Source organism: Triturus cristatus, chromosome 6 (assembly GCF_964204655.1).
Source record: "Triturus cristatus chromosome 6, aTriCri1.1, whole genome shotgun sequence".
NCBI classification, from domain to species: Eukaryota; Metazoa; Chordata; class Amphibia; order Caudata; family Salamandridae; genus Triturus; species Triturus cristatus.
Window position 1 is genome coordinate 1,539,847,938 of NC_140589.1, and position 23,496 is coordinate 1,539,871,433.

General features: G+C 44.6%; 1 protein-coding gene across 2 annotated transcripts in view; it reads left to right on the forward strand.

The window, feature by feature from the left end:
- SPTLC3 (serine palmitoyltransferase long chain base subunit 3) overlaps positions 1-23,496 on the forward strand; it is a 638,325-nt gene that overhangs the window by 165,507 nt on the left and 449,322 nt on the right. The window contains exon 2 of one of the 2 annotated variants that reach the window (XM_085612694.1): positions 16,444-16,659. In XM_085612694.1, coding sequence (XP_085468820.1) covers positions 16,444-16,659 — 216 coding nt within the window. The remainder of the gene's footprint in view (positions 1-16,443; positions 16,660-23,496) is intronic. The other variant, XM_085612695.1, reaches the window with a different exon arrangement.

The following is a 23,496-nucleotide window of genomic DNA, read 5'->3' on the forward strand; positions in this document are numbered from 1 at the left end:
GTTTTGAAAATTTCGCGAGGATTCGTCGACCGGCGCCAAAGTTATTCCAAATAGAATGTTGCGGATTTCCTATGGAAACAGGGTCCTAACTAACTATCTACTGGCGACCGCCAGTAGATATATATATATATATATATATATATATATATATATATATATATATATATATATCTCTCTCTATCCCGGGACTAATGATAATTAGTATCTCCGTTGTCCCCAAGGAATTTCATCATTCCATCCAAATGCGTGTGTCTCTAGTTTATACACCCAGCGTTGTTCCTTGGTTAGTAACTTCTTTGTGAGGGCCCTGATATTGTCCATTCGTTCTATTATTGTCAATTTTACATCCATGTCTGAATGTCCATTCTCAAAGTAGTGTGTTGTCAATTTTGTAGAGGTTCTCTTGCACCGTATAGTGCTCCTGTGTTCATTGATTCTGATTTAGATTTTTCTTGTCATCCCTATATACCGGACGTTACAGGGGCATGTGATGGTGTATATTACGTTGTTGCTATTGCAATTCGTATGTTGTCTTAGTTCCCATGTGGTATGGAGTCCCAGGTCAATGTATTTAGATTGTGTGGTCAGAGCATATGCCGCACATGATCCACAGGGGTAATGTCCCATGACAAGTGGTTGATTCAAAAGAGTAAGTTGCTGTTCTGGTCGAGATTTTCTCATGTCGCTGTGAACCAACAAGTCCCTAATGCTCTTATTTTTTTCTAAAGGAGAAAAGTGGAAGCTTGTAGGTAAGTTTGTTTGATATAAGGATTCTCCAGTTTTCTTAAATTATTTTCTTGACTGCGTTGGAACAGGAGTTGTATGTAGTAATGCAAATCAGAGAATCAGTGTCTGGCTTTACATTGGTGTCGAGTAATGCTGCTTGTGGTGTATTCCGTGCCCTTTTCTGCGCTTGTTTTATGATCTTCGCAGGGTATTCCTTCTCTTTGAGTTTTTTGTGAGTTTCTTTGATTCCTCCTTGAAGTCTCGTATGTCTGAAAAGTTTCTCCTGATGCGGAGGAACTGTCCTATATCTGTAGATTTTCTCTTGGTAACCGTGGATGGGCACTATTGAAGGGCAGTAAGCGATTACGATCCGTAGGCTTTGTGTAAAGGGTGCTTGCCAGTTTTCCACCTTTTGCCAGAATGTTTACATCAAGGAAGGAGATGTTCTCTTTGTTGCTGGTCATAGTGTAACATAAGTATGGATTGAGTTGGTCTAGCCATTATTTGAAGGTTCCCATGGTATTGTTAGTGCCGTGCCAGATGATCAAGATGTCGTCGATGTATCTTCGCCGTAGCCGGATTTCATTATGGTAAGGGTTGTTGTTCCAAATATGCTCCTCTTCAAACCAGCTCATGTATAGACAGGTTATACTCTGGACGAATGTACTGCCCATGGAAGTCCCATGTTGTTGTAGGTACAGTTGGTCTTCGAACTAGAAATTTGCTGTTGAAGCAATGTGAGCTAATGTCCTAATCTTGCGGTTTGGGGCTTGCCTAGGCCAGTCTTCACTTTGTAAGAGTCCCCTGATGATGCATAGGCTCTCTGCTGGGGGTATGCTAGTGTAGAGTACTTCTGCATCTAAGCATATCGGGGTCTCTGTGTTCGGGTCAAAATCCATTTCATTGGGTATGTTCAGGAGGTGTTTCGTGTCTTTGATATGACCTAATCTTGCTAACCAGAGGGCGAAGGAACCAGTCAATGTACTGTGATAAAGGTTCCAAAAGTGAACCAATTTCAGAAATGATGGGTCTGCCTGGAGGAGGTGTACGTCCCTTATGGATTTTAGGCAGTGTATAGAATTGAGGTATTCTCGGTTCCTGGATCCTGTAAACTACATCTTTTATTGCAAAGACTGTCCAAGAAAAATCAAACTTCACCACAGGCCACGGGTGTGGCGTATAGCTTAAAATACAATACAGATCTATTTGATTTGCCAATATATAATATTTCTCCCCACATAAAATCCCTATTACTTTAAGTCAACACTGGGGAGAAAAATACATTTCCCTTTTCAGTGTTTGGAGACATTGGGTCATTTGATATTCCCCCCTCTAATATTTACTTGAGCAAAGGAGATCAATCCGGAGTAGCTACAGAATGCGGGAATCTGTCCTGTTCTCTATAGCACTTATAGATATCACAATATAATTTGGAAGAAATAAAATAATTTTACATTTTGTATAGAAAGCTTATTGTAGATTTTTTTAATAGAAGTACGTATTGTAATGTACAACACACATACATTTTTTCCTTCTGAGTTGAACAGCACCTTGTTTTTTTGGGTTTTTTTTTAAACAATTTTATTGAAAGTGAAAACACAGACAGCACCTTGTTTAGTACAATGTATGCAATTTCCCTCGCCTCATCCATAATTTCACGTGTTCTGTTCCAGGGTGAATCAAATGCAAATGTCTTTTCTCCATGTATAATCTACTGTCTTATTGATTGCTGAAGAAAAGCCTGAATATTGATTGTGTTCAACCCATATTTAATATTTAGTAAAACTTCTACTTTCTGCTCCTTTTCATGGCTGAAGTCTGCAAGGAACAGCAGTCTGAGCTCTTTAAAGATTGATCTTGTTGACTAGCAGTTTAGTAGCTTATGTGGCACTTGAGTTGTCAAGGGTCGCCATCGAAGTGGACCTCCTCTGATGGAAACCTGTGAGCCATTTGGTAGAGGTCCTGTACTTATTTTCACTGCAGCGCGGAGGATAATGGACGTTGTCTACGAGCTGCACTCTATAAGAGAGGTTGTTTTGGCTCCATGGACTCTTAAGGTTTGCTGCTGTCACATTATTCTCAAACGACTCCCTACCTTGGGCTTCGAGCAGACAGCTGAGGCTGTACACCCTTGTAGTCTTGCTACATAATTTTGAGCTGGTCTGAGCTCCCATGAATCTAACTCCACTGTCTTAAGCCTATCTTCGAATGCTACGTAAGATTTCTTTTCTTCTGCGTAAACCTGGGGGGAAATTCCTCACTTCACCCTTCCCTGCCACCTGTTTCAGCTCTCTAGAGTTTTGTTTCTAAAGTACACTCCATCCTCTCCACGGGGTTGTTGTCCACGGTGTATCATGACTCATATATTCAAATTCGTTTCTAGCAATGGAAGGCTTAGTGGGGAAAAAAAACTCATTGAGTTCTCACTTGTTCTTGTGTACTTCTGAGTTGTTTTTATCTTGCTGCTCTGCAGTTTTATGGACTCAGCCTTTTCATGAGCAAGCCAGGCTCGGCACCGTCTCCTCTTCAAAGAAAAGAATGTAACAGTTCCTTTCTCAAATCCTGTTATCTCTGCTCCTGCTGGTTTTCCCACAGGCACTGGTGGATTCCACCTCACACCTTGACATGAGTTGAGTGGGGCCTTTCCGAATTCTCCTCCATTAACGTTTTTGCCACATATAAGGGGTTTGGACAGTGTGGTGCAGAGTGGCCATGGGCGCCAGGGGAGTCCTGGCCTCTACCTCGATGTCGTCCATGGTCCCTTGATCTTGCGTGTCTACAGCAGGTCCCCACCAGCTTGTCCTAACCTCTGGAATAAGTAGGTGTTTGCTCGTTTGTGCATTGTGATTCCCATATTGTTTACCTCCATATGCTTGGCAGTTTAGAGATGCCTTTCCTTGTCTTGTCTTCTCCGAGGGTATGCTATTGCTGTCACCATCTGCCCCTTCATGGGTAGCTTCTTATTAGTTCCACCATGGTCCGATCACCCTTTAGTTTCCTTTATGCCTGCTGGGCCCAGAAATGTAGGCTGGCATCGGAACTCCAGTGATAAACAAGCAGTCATATGCATATTATTAAAGGAAAGCCGTGTGCCAATTGCTATAGAGAACCTTGACATTTAGAAGAAACGTAGAGCTATCTCAAAGTGCGAAACACCATCTCCTCAGACTACAAGCGATGACTAGAAGTATGTCTTGGAACCCAGCTGGAGAAGTCGAGATTGCGATGTCCACTATGAATGAGTGGACGACCAGAAGTGGAAGACACAAGAGGGAATAGGAATAGTCCACACAGTCAAGGAGTCACTTGTCATCCAGCCATAATTGGGGAAAGGGTGCCTCAGCCAGCTCCCACTCTATTTCACCCCAGAAATATTAGGTATCTGCCTACAGCACTGGCACATGATGAAGGGCAGGTACGCCTCTAGAAGTGCAGATTTTAAGTGGGGATATGAAGAGGCAGTCTCTGTGTTGAAGCTGTGCATCTTGAGTAGCCAGGTCGTGGCAGCAGCCCTCAGTCTTGCCCTCATGCGCAGATGCCCATGGTTCACATGGCAGAGCCCAAGAGGACCAAGATACTCGTGGTTATAGCCGTCCAGCAGAGATCACAAAGAGGTACTGACCAGTGCTCCAGAATGCTGCATTTATAGACTGCCCCTGCTATGTGAGATTATCACCCTCTCCCATTCTCCTTTGTGCCTCCTGAGGATCCCTTTCTTCTTAAGTCCGTATGAAATGAAAATAAATGTTATAAAGCGCTTGATTGTCCTTGGGCATCCTGGCGCTAACATAAGCGTCGTCGGTCCCATTGCACACGTAAATTTATCCCGTTCAGCACCCTTGCACCCAGACACCCTAACTGCACTCGCAGACAACTGCTTCCTGCGCCTAGAAGACCATCCACTCTAGGTACCAGTGCAGTTGCTGTGTTCCCTTAGGCTGTGATATCAGAGCTAGCAGACACCTGCTCCAACTGTGTAGAGGACCATGAAATCTGAAATAAATACCAGCATTTGTAAAGCGCACAGCTACCTCCGGAGAGGTGTCCCGGTGCTGGGGGCCGTCGGGATGATTAAGCGAGTTTATTTCCCAGAGTCACAAGGTGCTGGGTTAACCTGGCGCCGGGGATCGAACTGTGAAAAAACGTGTCCTGGAGTCAGCTGCCCTGGCCGCTGTACCACACCATCCATTCCAGGTACCGAAACTGCCTCCATGATCCAATAGACCATGCCAGCTTTACTTGCAGACACCTGCCCCGTGTGCGTTGAAGTCCACCCCTTTGTATTTCTGGTACACCGTCTGCTCCTATAGACCCTATTAGCTACACTTTCAAAGCACTGCTCCATGATCACTGAAGCCAGTCTCTTTAAAGGTACCAATGCTGTGCCTCTACCCTCTAAAATCCTGCTATCGGGACTTGCAGACATCCACTTCTTTCTCCTCAAAGTCCTTCCCTTCCAGGCACCGGTAAAGGTCTCTGCTCCCACAGACCTTGCTAGCTACACCGACTGGCACCTCTTCTCTTCGCCTCAGAGTAAATCCCTTCCAGGTCTGCTGCCATCCCAAGACCCTTCCAGCTACACTTGCAGACACCTGCTGCATGCGTTTCACTCTTACAGGGACTTCAAAGTACTCTTGATATCCTTACCACCTGAAACGCCTTGACCCAGACGAGGGTGAAGAGGTTGTGGGTGCTGTGCTTGAGGGGAAAAGCACCGCTGTTGCATCACCCATTAAAGAAACCTGACCAATCACTGAGGCTTGCACCGTTTATCCCTTACTCCCAATAGGTTTGTCTCGTTTTGATTTTAGTTGGTTACTAGGTAACTACTTTTCTATTTATTTGTCATTTCTTTTTTTTTTTGTTAATACAATTGTCATTTTTTTGCTGTGACTTGAACCCTTATAAAACAGTACCACGAATTCCTTTTATTTAGTATTCCAGTTGATATTACTTCGTTTTGTTTACCTGCATGTGCAAAGTTGTTTACAATGTATTTTTTCTTGAAATCGCTAGGTTGTCTCTGCTATAATCATAAGCATTCTTTGTGATTTTGTGTTTATGCCAATAAACTGTCTTGTTCTAGACTTAATCTTAATTTGCTTGATTGTTTGGGGCCTGTCCCTTATTATTATACCTAAGAAGAGGATGTGTTAAGGGCTGTGTGTTTAGTAACGTTGCACCCACAAGGCTGGCTGTTCACTGAATGAGGGACCGTTTTGAAAAAACGTGCAGATCGGATCCCAAAGGTTTTCGGACTAACAAAACCACAAAAGATGCCTTTGAGATGTACTGGTTAATATTAAGCCGATTACTCCCTTTGATTACCTTGGCACAGCTTGAATGGTGAGGAAGAAAGTGAAATCCATGCCGGCTGTATACTTTGCAACCTAGAGAATCACAGAAAATGTATGAAGTTGTAAAAACTTTTCATGAGGAAATGAAATCATCGGAGGTCCTCCTGTGACGCTGATGTCTTTCAGGCCAGGCACAGAGAAAGTGATTTAAAGAGTCGTGTCCCCTGGTATTCTGGTGCTCTCAATGTATATTCTGGGCAGCCGGACTCAAACTACAACTTCTACAGCAGGGGAAAGCGAGCTGGACAAGTCACAAGGCTCAGGTGGTTGAGACTGCTACCAGCCTAATGTTATTCGCTCCTCTAGAGGGAAGAGGCACAACACAGGAACCAGGTTACCACAAGCAGCGTATTTGCCATATAGGGAATACAGCAATCGCATACAGAGACACAAAATCTCTCTGGAGCTGAGACGTACAAAACCCTACCCTTCACCAGTGTTCCCCACAGCGCAGGCAGGTGGCCTTTTATGCTGGACACAGAGGAGAGGTACCAGGGGTCAGTTCAGTCCAGAATGTCACTGGAGACAATTCGCCCGCCTAAGATAGGTTGTCTGGAGTTGTGTAAGTTATCACAAGCATATCTCTCACAGGAGGGATGTTGACCCTGTCTGTGGTCTTATCTATATCAGTCCAGTCCTGTTGAACCTTATTGGAAGGTGGCTTGAATGCATTGAGCATCTGATGGCCCCATCCTCTGTGGTAGGGAATGACCTTGAAATGACACGGTGATGCAGGCACCTGTCAGAGAAGCGAGAGAAGGTCACACATGCCCTTGTTCATGAAAACAGAAGATTCCTATTCCAGTGAATTCCATGCCTAACACTCTATAACTGAGATGATATACGTTCACTCACCCAACAAGCAAGCCTCAATACCAAAGGCAGCTTTTGTGTACACTGGAGCTGGTGACTGACCACTGTGCAGGAATAAATCCAAAGTGTTGAGTGCAGGGGTTTATAGTTCTGTTTCTGATCTTCTGTGGCAATGTGGGTTTGGTTTCACACTCTTTTCTCAATTAGGCTGGGTATTGCATGTGATGCAATCAACTAAAGATCGGAATGGACTTGTGTTTTTAAATACACGCAGACAGTCTGATGGTGAAATTATGCACCTTTCTTTCAAAGATTCTCTTTTTATGAATGAAGGTTTACCCTTTGTTTCTTTTAAATGATGTGCACACCAGGATGAACAAGCCAGTGTGAAGTCTCCAATTTTTCTTGTATACTGTTCCATCTTTTGGGCTTGTAATATCATTGAGACCAAGATGCGTAAGGGATGGTGAATTGTTAGTGCACACTCAACCAGGATTATTTCTGGCTGCGGGATGAGCTCTGTGCTGGTCTCGTTCCTCAGAGTGTGTAGATCACTTACGCTCACAGTAGCGGTGGAGCCAGTCTTGGGGTGGGTACCTTGATCCAAACACACAATGTATATAAGGGTCCTAGGGGAACTAGTTTAAGGACTACAGCACCTCCAATCCCCAAAAGACACAGAAAACAACTAACAGAAGGTGTTAAGTCCAACCACAAAGAACAGAAAGCCACTAGATGCTGTAAACAAAATGAAGGCCTCTTCAAATAGTTAGACTCTTAACTCCAGCCTAGTGATGTACTATCAGCCCACCCTTGTTGGCGGACCTTCGTCATCTGAGACTCTGAGGGGTCAAGGTCTGGGCCGATAATATCGAGCCAGCCGGCCCTGCCGGGTGCCCGACCTAATGATCCCAAGGTGGAAAAAACTCCTGCCACAGTGTGTATTCCAACTTGTGAAGACTCAAAAAATGTGCAGTGCTCTAATGTGAATGTGTATTAAAAATGACTACATGGGCAAAAAATATGTTTATTAAGGATTGACCAGGTGTCATATCTAAAAAAACAAATAGTCTTGAAAAAATTGACTATTTTCCTGACTTGGTCTCTTAGAGCACTGCACATTTTTTGAGTCTTCACAAGTTGGAATACACACTGTGGCAGGAGTTTTTTACACCTTGGGATCATTAGGTCGGGCACCCGGCAGGGCCGGCTGGCTCGATATTGTGGGCCCAGACCTTGACCCCTCAGAGTCTCAGATGACGAAGTTCCGCCAACAAGGGTGGGCTGATGGACTCTTAACTCCAGCCTAGTGATGTACTAACTATTTGAAGAGGCCTTCATTTTGTTTACAGCATCTAGTGGCTTTCTGTTCTTTGTGGTTGGACTTAACACCTTCTGTTAGTTGTTTTCTGGGTACCTTGATCCTCCATTAAACATACTTACTTCCTTGGCTGAGGCCTTGACTTGCATTGACTTTGTGACACCAGTTTCTGGGAGGCTTGAAGGCCTCACCTGGGGATGCAAAGGACAAATGATATAATGTCCCCTCTACAGGGCCTGCAGACATCCACAAAGGTTCACGCGCTGGAACCCATAGGCAAGGAAAGTGTCATTATCGTGGGCCCGCTCTGTGGAACTGGGTTGGTATTGGCTAGGTGGCGTGAGACGGTATGTATGCTAGTGAATGGAGCTCAAACAAAGGGGAGTGGCCGCTGTGGTGCCATAACATTCTGTCCTTGTCACTGTTTTGAGATAATCCCTTTTGCCACTACAGAAGCATTTTCAGATAACCTTGGGATCCGCCAGTGTCCCTCACACCTCAAAGGAAGTGGGAAAATGCAGTACTTTTTAGGAAGGTGGTCGAGCACTCCCTCCGTCTGTTCTTCTCAATACATGAAGCTCAGTTCAGGGATGCTGGGTTCGTGGCAGAAGATCTGTTTCTTACCATGACACGCCTATCGGTGTTGCGCCCAGTTATAAAACTGAATTCCTAAGGATTGCTTCATATCCCCAGAGTTTCACTGCTGCAGCACAAAGGCCCTGAAAGAAAACGATACCGTTTGCTATCTCAGGCAAACGCCACTCAGCGAAGGAATCCATGTACAAGCTTTTAAATGCATCGAGTTAAAGATTGTAAGCGTGAAGCATTACTTAATCTTGGGGCCTGAGCAGAGAATCGCCGTTTGCCCAAGTTTACACCTGGGTGGGTACACGTTGATGTGAAATACGGTGCTTTGTACGCCCCTTCTCAGGCAGGAGTCGAATTGCTAGTCCCTGATCCGCAGGGAACCACGGGAGCGGCCTGTCTTGAACCATACGCCCGCTGACCTTTCGTTGTGTCGATATTTAGGAAGGAGAGGTCTTAGTGGGGGAACCCGCTTTAAAGAACAGGGCGCACCGTGCTGGCGGCTGCGGAGTAAGCCATCGCCCAGTGAGGCTTTCCAGCCGTCAGTTCATGAAAGCAAATGTTTGCCATCTGGGATCAGATGCTTTGTATAACAGCAGCACGAGGTGTGTGCTGTTCTGTCTGCATTGAACCGGATTTTTCAGCGCGCAGGTATGTGAGCTGCCTGTGCGGCCTAACTGCAGTCGAATGGAGTTGTGTTTTTTGTTTTCCTTTTTCAAGAATTTTGGTTCAGGGCACACGTCGAGCGTACACGCGATAGACTGCGTCTACCAACTCTTTTCACGGGGTGTCGTCCCCTGCTAAGAAGTTGGGCCCCACAGAAATATGCTGAACATGTGGCAGTGTCATTTAATTGTCATACACCGGCAGGGCTGGCTTTAGCGCTGGTGGCGCCCAGTGTGACAATCTTACCCCCTCCCCGTGACCTACTCCTCGTATTCCCTCACTTCCACTCAGCAAGAGTGCCCCTCTTCTCTTGATAGCCCCTCTCTGTCACATACCTTACTATTGTTTTAAAGCGATGGTAATGGCTGCCGTTACTAATCCGCGCAGTTATCCACATGAAATGCAGACCTCTTATTTGCAGCAAGCACATTAACCCTCGGTGCTATTTTATGATGAGTCAAAACTGCCACTAGACAAAACTTAAATCTCTCTCTAGCAGGAACATTAATCATAAGAGTTATCTTGACATTTTTATTGCTGACTAAAAGCTGGATCCACAAGGATCTCTGCAGCAGGTGCTTTTAAATCGTAAGTTATTGCTAAACACATTACTCCCCTGATGTCAGCGCCCCCCTCCCCCTCCAGGTCAGCACCCAGTGCAGCTGCACCAGTCGCACCACCCTAAAGCACTGGTACACCACATTCAGCTGCATGTTGTGTGCTTTCAGAGGGGGCTTTGTTATCTTACATTTTATCTGAGCCCAAAACAAATGCGGAAGTTAAGTAGGCCATCAGGCTCTTTTAATTCAGTATCCTGACTTGGAGCTATCTGGACCCTCACGCCGAGCTGCAGATGCAATGGAGAGGAAACAAAGGCTCACAGCTTGTTATTACTTCACAGGTACTTAGGAGAGGCGTGCTTTTGACTCGAGGTCCCTGTTTATATGACCTGTGCATGCACTGTAAGAATGTCAGTTGGGTTAGTCAGTGCCACTGTTTACACAAATAAGAACTGTAATACAACTACTAGATTTTATTTACTTTATAACGCTACTCATGCCTATCCAGGATGTCCTTAGCACTTGACATCACACGTACACATTATAGATGGAATATAAATCATGTGTTCATAAATGTACAGGATATATTACCTGCGAGAGTTACAAGTTGTAGGAGTACATGTCCTTCATAGCTCACTGTGCTATATTAGAACAATTATAGTTTTGAACTGCAAGTAATAAAAGGACCTCTGTGTTGAAGGCAGTAACCCAGTTACCCATGTACTTAAAATAAGAATCTGTCATCTGCCTGTCACACGATGTGCTTTGCAGGAGACATATTAACCCTCTATGCTACCGTGATTCAAAACGAGGACTAGACATAATATTTATATTTCAAGAATTGCATTAACCTCCATAGTTCTCACCATTATTATTTTTCCCTGAGATGAACTGGGCACACAAAGATCTACGCATCCGGTGCCTTAAACCCATAAGGTACTTTGCAACCAACTAAGCAGCAGAATAATTTACTTACATGTTTCTTCTTCATGCGAATTTCTTTGTAGCAGTTTTAAAAAAAAAACAGATGTGCAAGTTGAGTTCTAGATCAGTAACTGTTTTGGCACAAGTCCGACGCAAAACCTAATTTGTTAAATATTGCAATACAATCAAATGTACTGATGATAGGCCTGCTAAAGGTGTGAGGTCCTCCGAGGTCGTGGGTTGTGATGCCATGTGCGATGTCACGTGATGTGATGTCAAGTGTCACCCTCCCCCCCCCCCCCCCCCCCCCCCCCCCCACACACGCTTCTTTTGAGGTACTTGTGCCCTGCTCACGTTATTCTGCGGCTCTTCGTTTGTTTTAACATTATTACCGTGAGCTTGAACCTCCCAGTTTACACATTGTGACGAACGAGCAGGGCTGGCTGTAGATGTCACGCAGCGTACAGGGCAACATCACGTGTTTAGCATTCCCTGGTTAGTATGGCAGCGATGGACGGTGCACATAGGTGTGCCAGTGCCACAGTTAAACGAGGCTGCGCGTGTTGTCGGTATGTAGAGCCTCGTGCGCACACTACGTTGCCATGGATCACTACCTTTGTGTTCTGAGGCGCGGCCGGCCGTGGCATTCAACCTACACTGGGCCAGCTGAGCCTGCACGGAGAGAAGGAACCGCATAAATACCGGTCAATTGCACATCTGGCGCCTCGGGATTCCTTGTCATGCGTGACGCAGTCGCCGTCTGTCAGTGTCAAGCGATTGTTACATAATGTGCCCTCAAGTCCACCAAGACACCCCTGTGCATCGCTCGACCAGAGGAGGTGACATTGTTTTAGTTGTGTATAATAACATTCCGTTACTTTTTGTGTGTGGAAATATTGCTGTACCCGTTCTCTCCTTTGTTATTCCTGAGTTGTGATGCAGTCGCCTGTAGGGGGCAGTGTGCTGCTCAGCTACAGTTCCTTGTCCTGCCACTAGAGCGGCCTTGTCATTGCAGGAAGTGAAAGCCACATCGCAGTCTGACTAAAATCAGGCTCATTCACGGACGAAACTATGGCCAAGATCCCCATTCGGCTGAAGAAAAAATTGCCTATTGTGGACGAGAACCAGTATTTTGTGGTAAATTGAGCAGAACAGCACCTTGAACAAGGGAGTATAAAACCGGCAGGTCTAGGTTTGAATCAGCAGCTGTAGGGCCGTAACCCCCCCCACCCCTTACCCGAGTGTTCTGGCTTGGCAGATTGGAGCATGAAACTGAGAACTAGTCACTTTCATTTTATAAATCTGCCCTTTACAGTGTAAACTGCTTCACAGCCCGTGTAGCTGACGTCGGCATTGGTTTAGTGTTTTTGAACTTCTTAAATTATACATTCAAATTAAATCCGCCTGGCTGTGTATGGGTCAGGTGGACGCTCCCCTCAGTGTATTGATTTTAGTGCTTGGCTGTGTGAATCTCCGTTGCCAGTTCTTACATTAAGATGTACGGAGACGCCAATCAAAACATTCTACACCGATTCAAATGTGCTTTGTTAACCCATGTACTGTTTAACAGCGTGTTCCAGAGCTTAAAACTGTAGGCACATATTGTAATGACTACAGACATTTCCACGCCCAAGAAGCTCTCTATGTCGTTCATGTTCTGTCTACGAAGTTGATCAGTTTCCTTTATAACACACAATTGTGTGTTTAGGACCTAAGTAAATCATTCACAAGGACAGTAAAATGGTCCATATCTAGATTTCTATTCTAACCTGTTAGCAACCAAGAACATGATTCACCTTCGCAATTTTTAAAGCATTACATGCTCTAGAAAAAGTAAATACACATTTCAGTGCTATTTGCAACAAAAAAGGTGACCATTATTAATTATGTCTGTGTGAAATTAAAAGCTTTAAAAAGGTTCCAGAAAAAGTAACAAGCACCTCAAGACAGCTGGGCCTGTGCTTGATAGAGGTTCTCCAGAAACTCTTCTCATCTTACCTAGGTGACATCTATCGCGTATGTCCTTTTTTTATTATTGCCCGTTTGCCTATTGTGAGCTTGTCGACTGGTAGCAACCCCGATTTTTTTTGTTTTTGTTTTGATCCATCTAACTTTAGCTCATCCTGGGTTCCGTTCTGCTGCAAGTCGTACAGACATAATGAAAGAGAGCCACCGTAGGCAATGAGGGAAAGGAATACTAAGCATTTAAAGCTCTTGAGCCTGCCAGTTAATGAGATGGTGATAAACCATAGAACCATGTGAGAAGGGCCCCTAGATGGCACAAGTGTTCGGTGCCCATACCAATGGTACAAATGTGCCATATATTACACTGATATATATATATATATATTGATTCAATCCTTTGGGTTCTCAGTGGTGTCCTACGCCAGTGACACCCAAATTGTGATATTTGGGGCCAGTAATCCCACTGATACTGCCACACGTTTCCACAACTGCCTGCTTCAGTCCAGGCATTGGATGGCCACAAATTGTGTAAAGCTTAATTCTAACAAAATGGAGGTCCTACTTTTCAGAAAAAAACGTTTCCTCTGGTCGCCAACATGGTGGCCGCATGAACTCTGCTGTCTCCCTACACCCGTAAGTAAGGAAGAATTTGGGAGTAACCTTTGATAGCCAACTTTACTTTGAGGACCACGTTAATACCATCACCTCCGCATCATTCTTCATGCTGAAACTCCTTAGAAAGATTTTCCCCTTCATTCCTCAGCTTCTACAGAAAATGGTGACTTTGGCCCTCGTGCTCTCATAGGTTGACTACTGCAATGCCTTGTTCGTAAACATGAGGAAAAAGTGGCTAACTAAAATCCTGACTGTACAAAATGCTGCTGCCCGTCTGTTTCTGGACCTCCCTAAGCATGAATCTGCCTCCTCCACGCTTGGGTGCCTGCATTGGTTTCCAATCAGAAAGCGCATTGAATTTAAGGCACTGTGCATCGCCTCTAGAGCTCTAAACAACCTTGTCCTGGAGTACCTTAAGCACAGTTTTCAGTGGTGTACTCCACCTAAGTGGCTGCGGTCTGCTTCAGCATATAATCTCGTAGTGTCCAGATACAAAAAGACTGGCTGTGGCAGTAGAAGTTTTTTGGTAGGCACGCCCAGACTTTGGAATTCCCTCCCCTTGGAGCTGAATAGGAAAAACTGAGGTGTTAGCCTTTAGTAGGGTGCTTAAAACCCACCTGGCTTCTAAACTAGTACTCTATCCCCTCTCCCACTGCAGTCTTTTCTTTTTCTCTCTGAGTTAGCGCCCAGACACACCTGGGTATTAGATGCACTTCATAAATTCCATTTTCATTTCATTTTCATATACATTTCAGTAACTAGAAATCTAACAGAAACGTGAGTTGGAGCTTCAGATCGGTCATATGGTATGGTGCCCCAAGAGTGAGAGCATTGCAGTGCTACGGAAGGAAGAAATTCAATATTCTAAGACCCTGACCGATCCTTATGGATCTCTCGCCATGCATCGCACTCAAGGCCGAGTGACGGAAGCACTTGCTGGTGTTCTATCATGGCTCTGACGTGGCTCTGAGAGAAAACCTATGGTTTTTTGATGTGTTCCACTCATAGGAGAGAGGTTGCTGATGCTACGATGTTCACGGTGGAACCAGGAGGTATACATTATTTCCCCTTCTAATCTTGCTAGGTCAAACCTTGTGATTGTGGATAATCTATTTTGACAGGCCAAGGTGTTCAAATTTTCAGGTCACAAAATTTGACTACTTCTGTAAACATTCCGAGCCCCACTGAAACTCACAGCCAAGAAGGATGGCTGCTTGTGACTTGTGATATATATCTGTCAAGCAATGATCTCGGAGAATGAGTTTTACTCCTGGCGTGGAAGAGGGTAGGATTGCAGTGTATGAAGTCTTTCCTTTCCAATGCTACCCCACGATTGTGAGTCCATCCTTCAATCATGGCCCATATAGTACTTTCAGTGGTAATTGTGGTGTCTGCCTTGGCACTCCTAAGTTGGGTGATGGCGGTCTTAGGAAGAGTCTTAGTCAGTGTTGGCATCCAGAAGGTTTTGCAGTTATTCAGTTGGGCTATTCAGTGTCACCTTAGAAGTAACATTAGGACTGCAGTGTCGACCTTGGTGTGTAAAGATGTTGTGCTGCTCTAGCTCAACCTCTCGCCTTTACCAATGAGATCGCAAGTCAACAGATGGCGATTTCCTCTGTGGGCTGCGATTTCTGTGTATTACAAATCTGCACTGGGCGATGCCACATGTACTATTCTTACATGACTAGACTTTAGATTTACATACATATACTCTCTGCAAGTGAGTGATTGTGTTTTCACAATGCATGCCATGTGAAGCTTTGGCTAATGTTCCCTCAACATTTGTTTTGCTTTTATTTTCTGTTAATTCAAAGGAAACAATAATTTTTGTTATTTAATCTACTTGTATTAGTTGTTTAAAGTTTACATTGGGATTTCTGATTGTGTAGAAACAATGTAGTTTCATTTCTGGTGAGCGATAAATATTGACATTACAGGGTTTTTATTATTTATCTTTGCTGCAGTCATCTGTGCGTATGTTTTGTGTGTAGGCATTCTCGCTATGCGTAATGCTTTATTTTTTGGATTGACATATTTTGTAGTTTAAGTTGGTTTGGTACTTCACATCTTTCAATAGTTTATGCAAAACTATTTGTGAACACGCAGAAACATTTTCTAATTCGACAGAGTAATAATTGTATCAGTACTAAGTAAAACATCAAATGGAAATTTGACAACAAAAATTAAAAGCAGAGGAGTAATGCGATTTCACACGAGTGTGCCATTCCGGTGATTATTCTTAAAAGTAGTACTTCTGTAGGTAAAACTTTGCGTCAGGCCAACTAAGCATCACATCTCCCAAAAAGCTGTATAATGGCAGTGCGTTTCAGGCAAGTGCTGAACTTTCGCAGTTTTGGAAAGACTCACCTAGACAGAAACCTGCTGCTATCCTGTTGAACTCTCAGCAAGCGGCACTATCCGCACCCAATCCATTGAGGTTTTTTTCTCTCCTTTGTTTGTGGCAATTCGTTCTAAAACTTTTGTTTGGTGTTTTTATTCAGTCGAGTGAATTGAAATCCTTATGTTACGCCATTTGATTATTTGATTTGTTTCTGGTTCTCCCTTTGACTCCTTGGGTATGCATTTCTCCTTTTTCTGCGACTATTCCTTTGTTCTTTTCTCACCTTCTGTGATTCTGGTTTGTACGTTTCTACCTCTTTCTGATACTTGCCCCGTTTCATTCGAGAAACTTAGTTCTAAGCATATTTGTCCCAGGAGTCAAAAATGTTTTTCCCCATACAGACTTGCCTACTTATCTCACACCACCTCTTGTTCCATTCACATTCATAATACTGTTTAATACAGTTTTCACCTGTATTCCTCGTTCCTGTTGTATCAAACATATATTTGGAAGTAATAGTGCCCCACTGTTTTGTAGATGAATACTTAATGAATTTTTTTGTTTTGCCAGCAGAATGGAACAGCCAATGGGATACCAAATGGTACAGAAAATGGAAGCATCTACAATAAGCCTTTTAACGAAACCTTTGAGCAAGCACCGATGTACATTGCTGTTTTTACCTATATGGGATTTGGAGTGGTGACGCTGTTTGGTTATCTAAGAGACTTTATGAGAGCCTGGGGACTTGAAAAATGTCACATGGCTGCAGAACGCAAAGAACAAAAAGTGAGTATGCCTGTAGTTAGTGACAGATTCCTTATAAAAAGTATTTTCAAGTATAATCCCTCAGGTACTGCTTGATTGGTGGGATGTTTTAAAGAACAGGTTAGAAATGTTTGTTTGTCATTGTCTGCAACTGGACAAATGGAAGAGACTGCTGGTCTGGAAAGGAAAAAACACATTACATTTTTTTGATTTGTACAGAATAAACATGAATTATGATGGAAGACCAGGCCATGATGGAATAGTAAGACCAGCCAGAAATTAAACTTCTAGCTGCATGCCTGTATTCCATTTTTAGGTCTCAGCTAAACAGCGCATGCACGGTCTCGAAGAGACATGTTTACAATTCACTGGGCTTCAGCCTGCCCATGGGCTTACCATTTGTTCGCTCCAACGTTGCTCTCATATACTTCATTCCTGTTTGTCCATGGCATGCATGCGCCATGCCTCTTCCTGTGCTTGGCACTCCCCCAGAGCATGGACCAAGTACTTGTGTCCATTCACTGCTCCTGTTTAGTAGCTACTTTTTTCTTTTGTCTTGAGTGCTCCACACGAGTGCTCGTGTTTTCACTCCCTCTGTCTCCACCCACCCACCCCCTCTTACCCTGTTGCCTCTTTTCCTTCATAGATTGGCTGTATTTATCACCTCCTCATCGGCCCTCGCACCGTTTCTGTACCATTTGTACCTTGCTAAAGGTGTTTAATTATTACAAGCAGATCGGCTTTATTTATTCACCTCCTCACCCCCCTCTCGCTGTTTCTGTGCCATTTGTAATGTGCTCATGGTGTTTCATTATAAAAAATTAAATGAAATGGAAATGGGTGTCCAAAATTAACAAATGCAAATGTTTTGTTGAGGCCTTAGGCTTTTAAAATCATGCATCACGAGGCATGTTTAGCAAGCCAGGCGCCACCCACATGTCCTTCTTTTTGCCTTTCGTTTAATTTTCACTCTTCCACTTCACCCACCGTGCCGCTCTCATTTAGAGATAATGGCCAGCTTCTGGCATATGAGTTGCAAAGGAGCACACTACGGCTCAAGCAGTCAAAAAACAGGTCTGCTGTGGGGGCTATGGAACTTGCCTGGGAATTGGCCAGGCCAAGGAGCCTTATATCCTCAGGCCTTTAAACCATGCTTGTGTAAAGCAACCAGTGCTTGTGTGCAGAGCTCGGCCTTCAGTCAAGTTTGCTGTATTTAAAAAAAGAAGAAAAAAAAGAAGAAAATACAGCAAAATGAAAGAACAGGTCAAAACAAAGGAAAGTCAAATAAATACTTATTTCCTTGCTGAGTTGTATAAAGTGAAACCAGAAAACTGGCTAAATCGTGGGTTCCCCAATTAAATTGTGTGCCTATGCCCAAATATTTTATTTCACCAACACATTTTTCTCCATTTATCATGTCTGCAAGCGCTTTCAAATATGTGAGTTCAGAATACAGCACAGACTGGGTCATAGCACTTTTTTACATGACTTTCACCCATGCTGAACAGCAGACGTGCTGCTATTCAACATGGCTAAAAGACATAGACAACGCCAACAGCTCTCGGATTGTAGAGACCTATTGGCTTTGCCAATACTTGTTTAACTTGCTGCAGTGGGAGGCCAAGTAAAGAAGAGTTAGAAAAAAACACAGTCACAGAAAAGTATGACTCTCCTAGTAAGTTGGAGCCCTGTTGTTGGAGTGAGTGACTTGACATGGCATAGATTTGCGTGTCATCACGTTTCTCACAGCAGAATGGAAGTCTGTTCTGACTTATAATCGGTCCACAAAAACACTTCAAGTTCCAAAGATATTTAGAGACAATAATTGCTAGAAATGCAACCTTGCACGCAAGGACGTTGAGATCATACATATCCATAGGAATCAATGTAATTCTCCTCTGTTTTGACCTTTGAAGTTCCACATCAGAACAAAACCTCATTTTCAGAAAGTACTGCTCTGTACCTGGAAGCATTGCATTGTCATTCTGAGTTTTGGGAATACATTTATTTCTGGTCCTATCAGTTTGAAAAAACGTTTCCTTGCAAATCTTTCTTATTCATTTCAGTCCTTCATCTGAGTTCCATTCTTGTTTTCTTGTTCTCTACATACAAGAATAAAGACTCTCATATTAAAAATTCACTCTCCTGTGGTTGTATTTCAATATCCAAATAAGACATAAATTGATATTATAACAATACATGCATGAACAGGGAGACTGAGTTGTTATTATCCACATAATGAGATTTAGTTTGAACAGGAATAATCCATGCTTCTATGTCCTTAATAGAATCACAAAAGCTAGAAGTTGTTACATTTAAACCAGGACTAGGGCATTGATTTTGCCTGTATAAAGGTTATTCCTCATCGATGATCCTGTATTAATCACCATTTTAAAATAAAATGTAGATTCTGTTAGCAAGTTCCCACAGTTTATTAGAACAATGGAATGTTGAGAGCTCCGTCTGAAGAATATGGAGCAGCAGGGCCTATATGCAGGGCTGGGCTGGCCGTAGCGTGCACCGGGCAATCCCCCAGTGCGCCGCACGGTTTTGGGCCCCTCGGGGCGTTTTTGTTACAGGGCCGCTGTTGCAGCTTAGCTGCAAAATCGGAAAAAAACCGGCCCTGGCAAAGAGCTTGGTGGCACTCCCCCAGCCCCCCCCCCCTACCTCCCCCCCTCCTCCGGTTTTGGTTGCCAGTCCGGTCCTGCCTATATGAACTGGTATAGGCCCACTACACACAACATTTTAATGTCCTAATACACAGCATTTGCTTTCTTCTTCCCCTGCCTCTCGAAAATATATTATTTAGGTAGATGAAAGTGAAGAGCAGAGACCGTGCTGGAGGTCACACGCAGCCTTCACCCTTCTCTCCTCCTGTAGCTTAGTGTCACTAGAGCTTCAGTAGGAGGGAGGGGTGAATGCTGCTCTGCTCCCGGGTCTCCCTGGCTTGGCTGAACTACAAAAAGCAGTTCAGCCAAGCCGGGGAGAGCCAGGGTCTGACTTCAGCCCCCTTTCACAGCTCTTGCTGCTGCCGGGCGCTGACGTGGGGCGGGGGAGGGCCAGGGTGGGTGGTAGTAAACTACGGATTAGGGCTGATTAGAGGTAAGTAAACGTATAAATAAATAAAACTAATTTCGTTGTGCGCGCTGCATCGCCAAATGCAATGCAGCGCGCGCAACTAAATTTGTTTTATTTATTTATATGTTTACTTACCTCTATTCGGCCGTAATCCGTAGTTTACTACCCCCCACCCTGCCCCACATCCGCACCCGGCAGCAGTCCCACCACGGGCCGCTACTGCCTGTGAATCAAAGGCATCTGAGCCTGAGGGGATTTCAACCCCCTTGGGTTCCGAGAGGCCTATTTGTTTTTGAATTAGCACATTCTGCCCTCATGGAGCGGAATGTTCTAATAGCTTTATAGCCTGCCGTAGCTGGGCTATACCAGCCCATAAAGGCACGCTCCCTTGTTAAAGGACCTTGCCTTCGGCTCGGGCCTTCAACACTGGAGTGGGCCTTTAATGGCTGGTATAGCCCGCTTCAGTGGGCTATAAAGCTATGTTGTAGCTTTATAGCCCGCTGTCGAGGGCTGTACGGTTGTTAAAGGCCCTGAACTCAAGTTATAGGCCAGAGACGCAGCCAAGGCCTTATAACAAGGGAGAGGGCTTTTAACAACCGGTATAGTCTGAGACAGAAGGGCTTTAAGGCTATTAGAACATTCCATCCACTAAGGGTAGAATGGTCTAAATTAAAAAAGGAGAAACATGAAGACAAACATTGGAATGTTGGAGCTCCAGGCTTATACCAGCCATTATAAACCTGGAGCCGCCCCATTGTCTTCAGTGGAGCTCTCAACCTTCCTGTGTTCTAAAATATCTTCTAATCTTGTCTCCAAGAGAAAACCTTTTTGACATTGTATCTCCTCTAACAGAATACTCCCTGTTGGAACGTAGGATCTGCTTTCATGGTTACCCCCACTTGACCATCTCTTAAGCTGGCTGGAACGAACCAGTGCATGTTTGGTATCAAACATGTTGGAATCATACCCCAACACGTATCCGGTGTTGGAGGTATGATTCTATCCACAGTAGGGCCCCTACGGGAGGCCCTCCATGCTCCCGGGACCGGCCTTATCGAGCCTGACAGCAACCTAGGGCTGATTCCGACCACAGACACGATTCTGCCCTCCTGCTGCTGGGCCAAGCCCGAGCAGGGGAAGGCGAGACAATAGGTTTCCTGTCACAGGGAGGTGTGACCACCTCCCAGACAGGACTTAGTGTATTGGGCCGGGATGGTGGCGCTTGCCAGCGCCACATAGTATGCTGGAAGGGCACATTTGGTGCCCTCCTTGCATACTCAAGCTCAAACCAGATCAGGGAGCCGTTGACTTCCCGCTCTGGCGCGAAACTGGACAAAGGACATTGGAGTATCCTCCCCACTGTTCGACCCCCTCCTCTGGGAGGGACCCCTGAATCATCCCAACCCTCACCTTATGGTACTTAAGGGCTTACCTGTGGGTGGGTCCATATTTGCCATGGGGTTCGATTCAGATCCAACTTCACTTCTTCTTTGACCGTCTGGACATCCTGGCCGAGTCGTGCAGACCGTGCAGAACTGATCGCATCATCCTTTGCTTTGGGACCAAGACTGCACCTGAGAAGACTCTGTCTACTCCTGTCCTCGTCATCCTTCAATCCCGCTGAACCATCAGTGTCTGTGCTCTATACAGGTTCCGTCCTGGTCTTGTGAACATCTAGAGACATCCTTAGGAATCTCCCTTGGAGTGAAGGAGTCACTCCCCTGCATCTGCAGGCACCGCAACTCGATCAACTGGTTTGCTGGACCTGGGCTCCAATGGACTCCACAAGGCTGGTGGATCTGCGTTCCCTCGAGGCCCGAGCTGCCCTCTTGTCGAGTTGAGGCCCACATCCTTCGTAGAACTCCCTATAACCAAACCCCTGTGCACTGTTCCGCTGCATCGCTTCAATCATCCAGTAGCCACAACAATTACCATGACCGACTCATGCCAACAGAGTTGGACGTATCGAAATGTTCTGTCAAATAGTCTGTCCCCGCTATAACTGATTGGTTGGAACGGATAAACTCTATCGTCTTCAACGTCATGGTAACTCGGGCAGAGCTACCGACTCAGTGTAACTGCTTGAAGTGCCTCATCATTTTGTTTCTACCTGCATCCTTGAACTTGAGGGGCCTTTGTGTTCTGTGCCCCTTCGACACCCCTGAGTGGCATATACTCTGTCCATTCTGCTTTTAGGTATTCTTCGGCTCAAACTCACTTCTAAGTTCCAGCCGACTCTTCCGTCCTTCTGTGGTAAGACTGCAACCGCGACGTACCCGCTGATCAGTCTTGAGTACGAGGTTGGGTATCCTCTTCTTACCCGACCATCGTGTGGTTCCTAGACTCTCACCTGGGGTGGTTTCTTGGGTCCCCAACTCTTCAACGTCTCCTGGGTCCAGTCTCGAGTAAGGGCGTGGTTTGTATCCCACTATTTTGTTATATAGACTGGTCTCTCCCTGGGGACCACTGTGTATTGGTGCTACTTGCTGTTCTATGTCCAAAGTATTGTGTGCATTGTGAATATCTCCGGGCAGGAGATATTGTAACGTGTTAGTGAGTGATTGTAATAAATATCTATTTTTATAAGTACGCTATGTGGTTCTTTTTCATTTAGCCTATACTAAAAGATTAGATACTGGTAAACCGAGCTGCTTTGTTCTCCTCCTAGATTAAGCCTGAAGGCTGCTCTCCGCAGCTACCATTTAGAGAGCTTTCTATGGCTATCTAAACCCCTAAAATCACCATAAGGGTCGCCCGGGTAAGTGCAGGGTGCTACACTTACATAAGTGAGCACCATATACTGCCCCAGCTTCTCACACTCGCCCAAGCTGTTAACATTAATGCTAGCTTTCATTATAATCCACATACCAGTCTAACTATGATAGGACAGACCATAAGCAAAAAACTTCCTAAAGGATGTCCGAAGTTGATGAAATGAGATAAACGCAACATGCTTAATTTGAAGACCATTGTTTTGGGGACAAATCAAAGCTCACTGTTCAAACCTGTCGAAAAGGCAGAATAGAATTAACATCCTGTAGCTGTGAATATCTAGGTTCTGGGGGGAGTGAGAGTTGTATTGCTTTCATCAATTTACACCCATTGGATGTACCCTCACTACATTCTCGGCATCAAGCCCATGGTCTGTTGAAATGGCTGATAAATAAGAGTTCACTGCATTATTAAGTAAAACTTCATCAGCCAATTGGGGGTCGCAGTGCAAAAAGTTGATGACCTCTACTTCCAAGGGACCAATATTCCTTTCAGCACAACAACTGGCTTGTCATTTCCAAAATGATTTATGTCTTATTGGTACTGTCTCCACATCTGGCTTTCCGGTCCAACCTGTTGACATGGTATAGTCATTTTCTGGAGAGGAGCTGAAAAATATCTTGTTATTCCAGGCTTCCGTCCGATTCAGCCATCACTGAATCTTTGAAAAGGTTCCTCAGAAAATATCACCCCTTGTTAGTATATTTGCCCCCGACGTAAATAAAGTATTTTTGATCTCTGCGGAACCTCATTGGTCTTCAAACAGCTTTCTTTATGACTCGGGCCCATAGTATAAGCACCTCTGGCACAGAGGTCTTTCTCCTCCGCCGTCCGGCGCCCACGCAAATCCTGTGTGATCTTGTGACATTCAATGAGAGCAGAGGAACTCTCGAGCTCAGGAACACACATGAGCGAGCACAACATAACACTTCAGCATACTCACAAAACAACATAAATACTTATGGCTTAATACAATAACATAATACAGAAGGTAATAGTGACTGATAC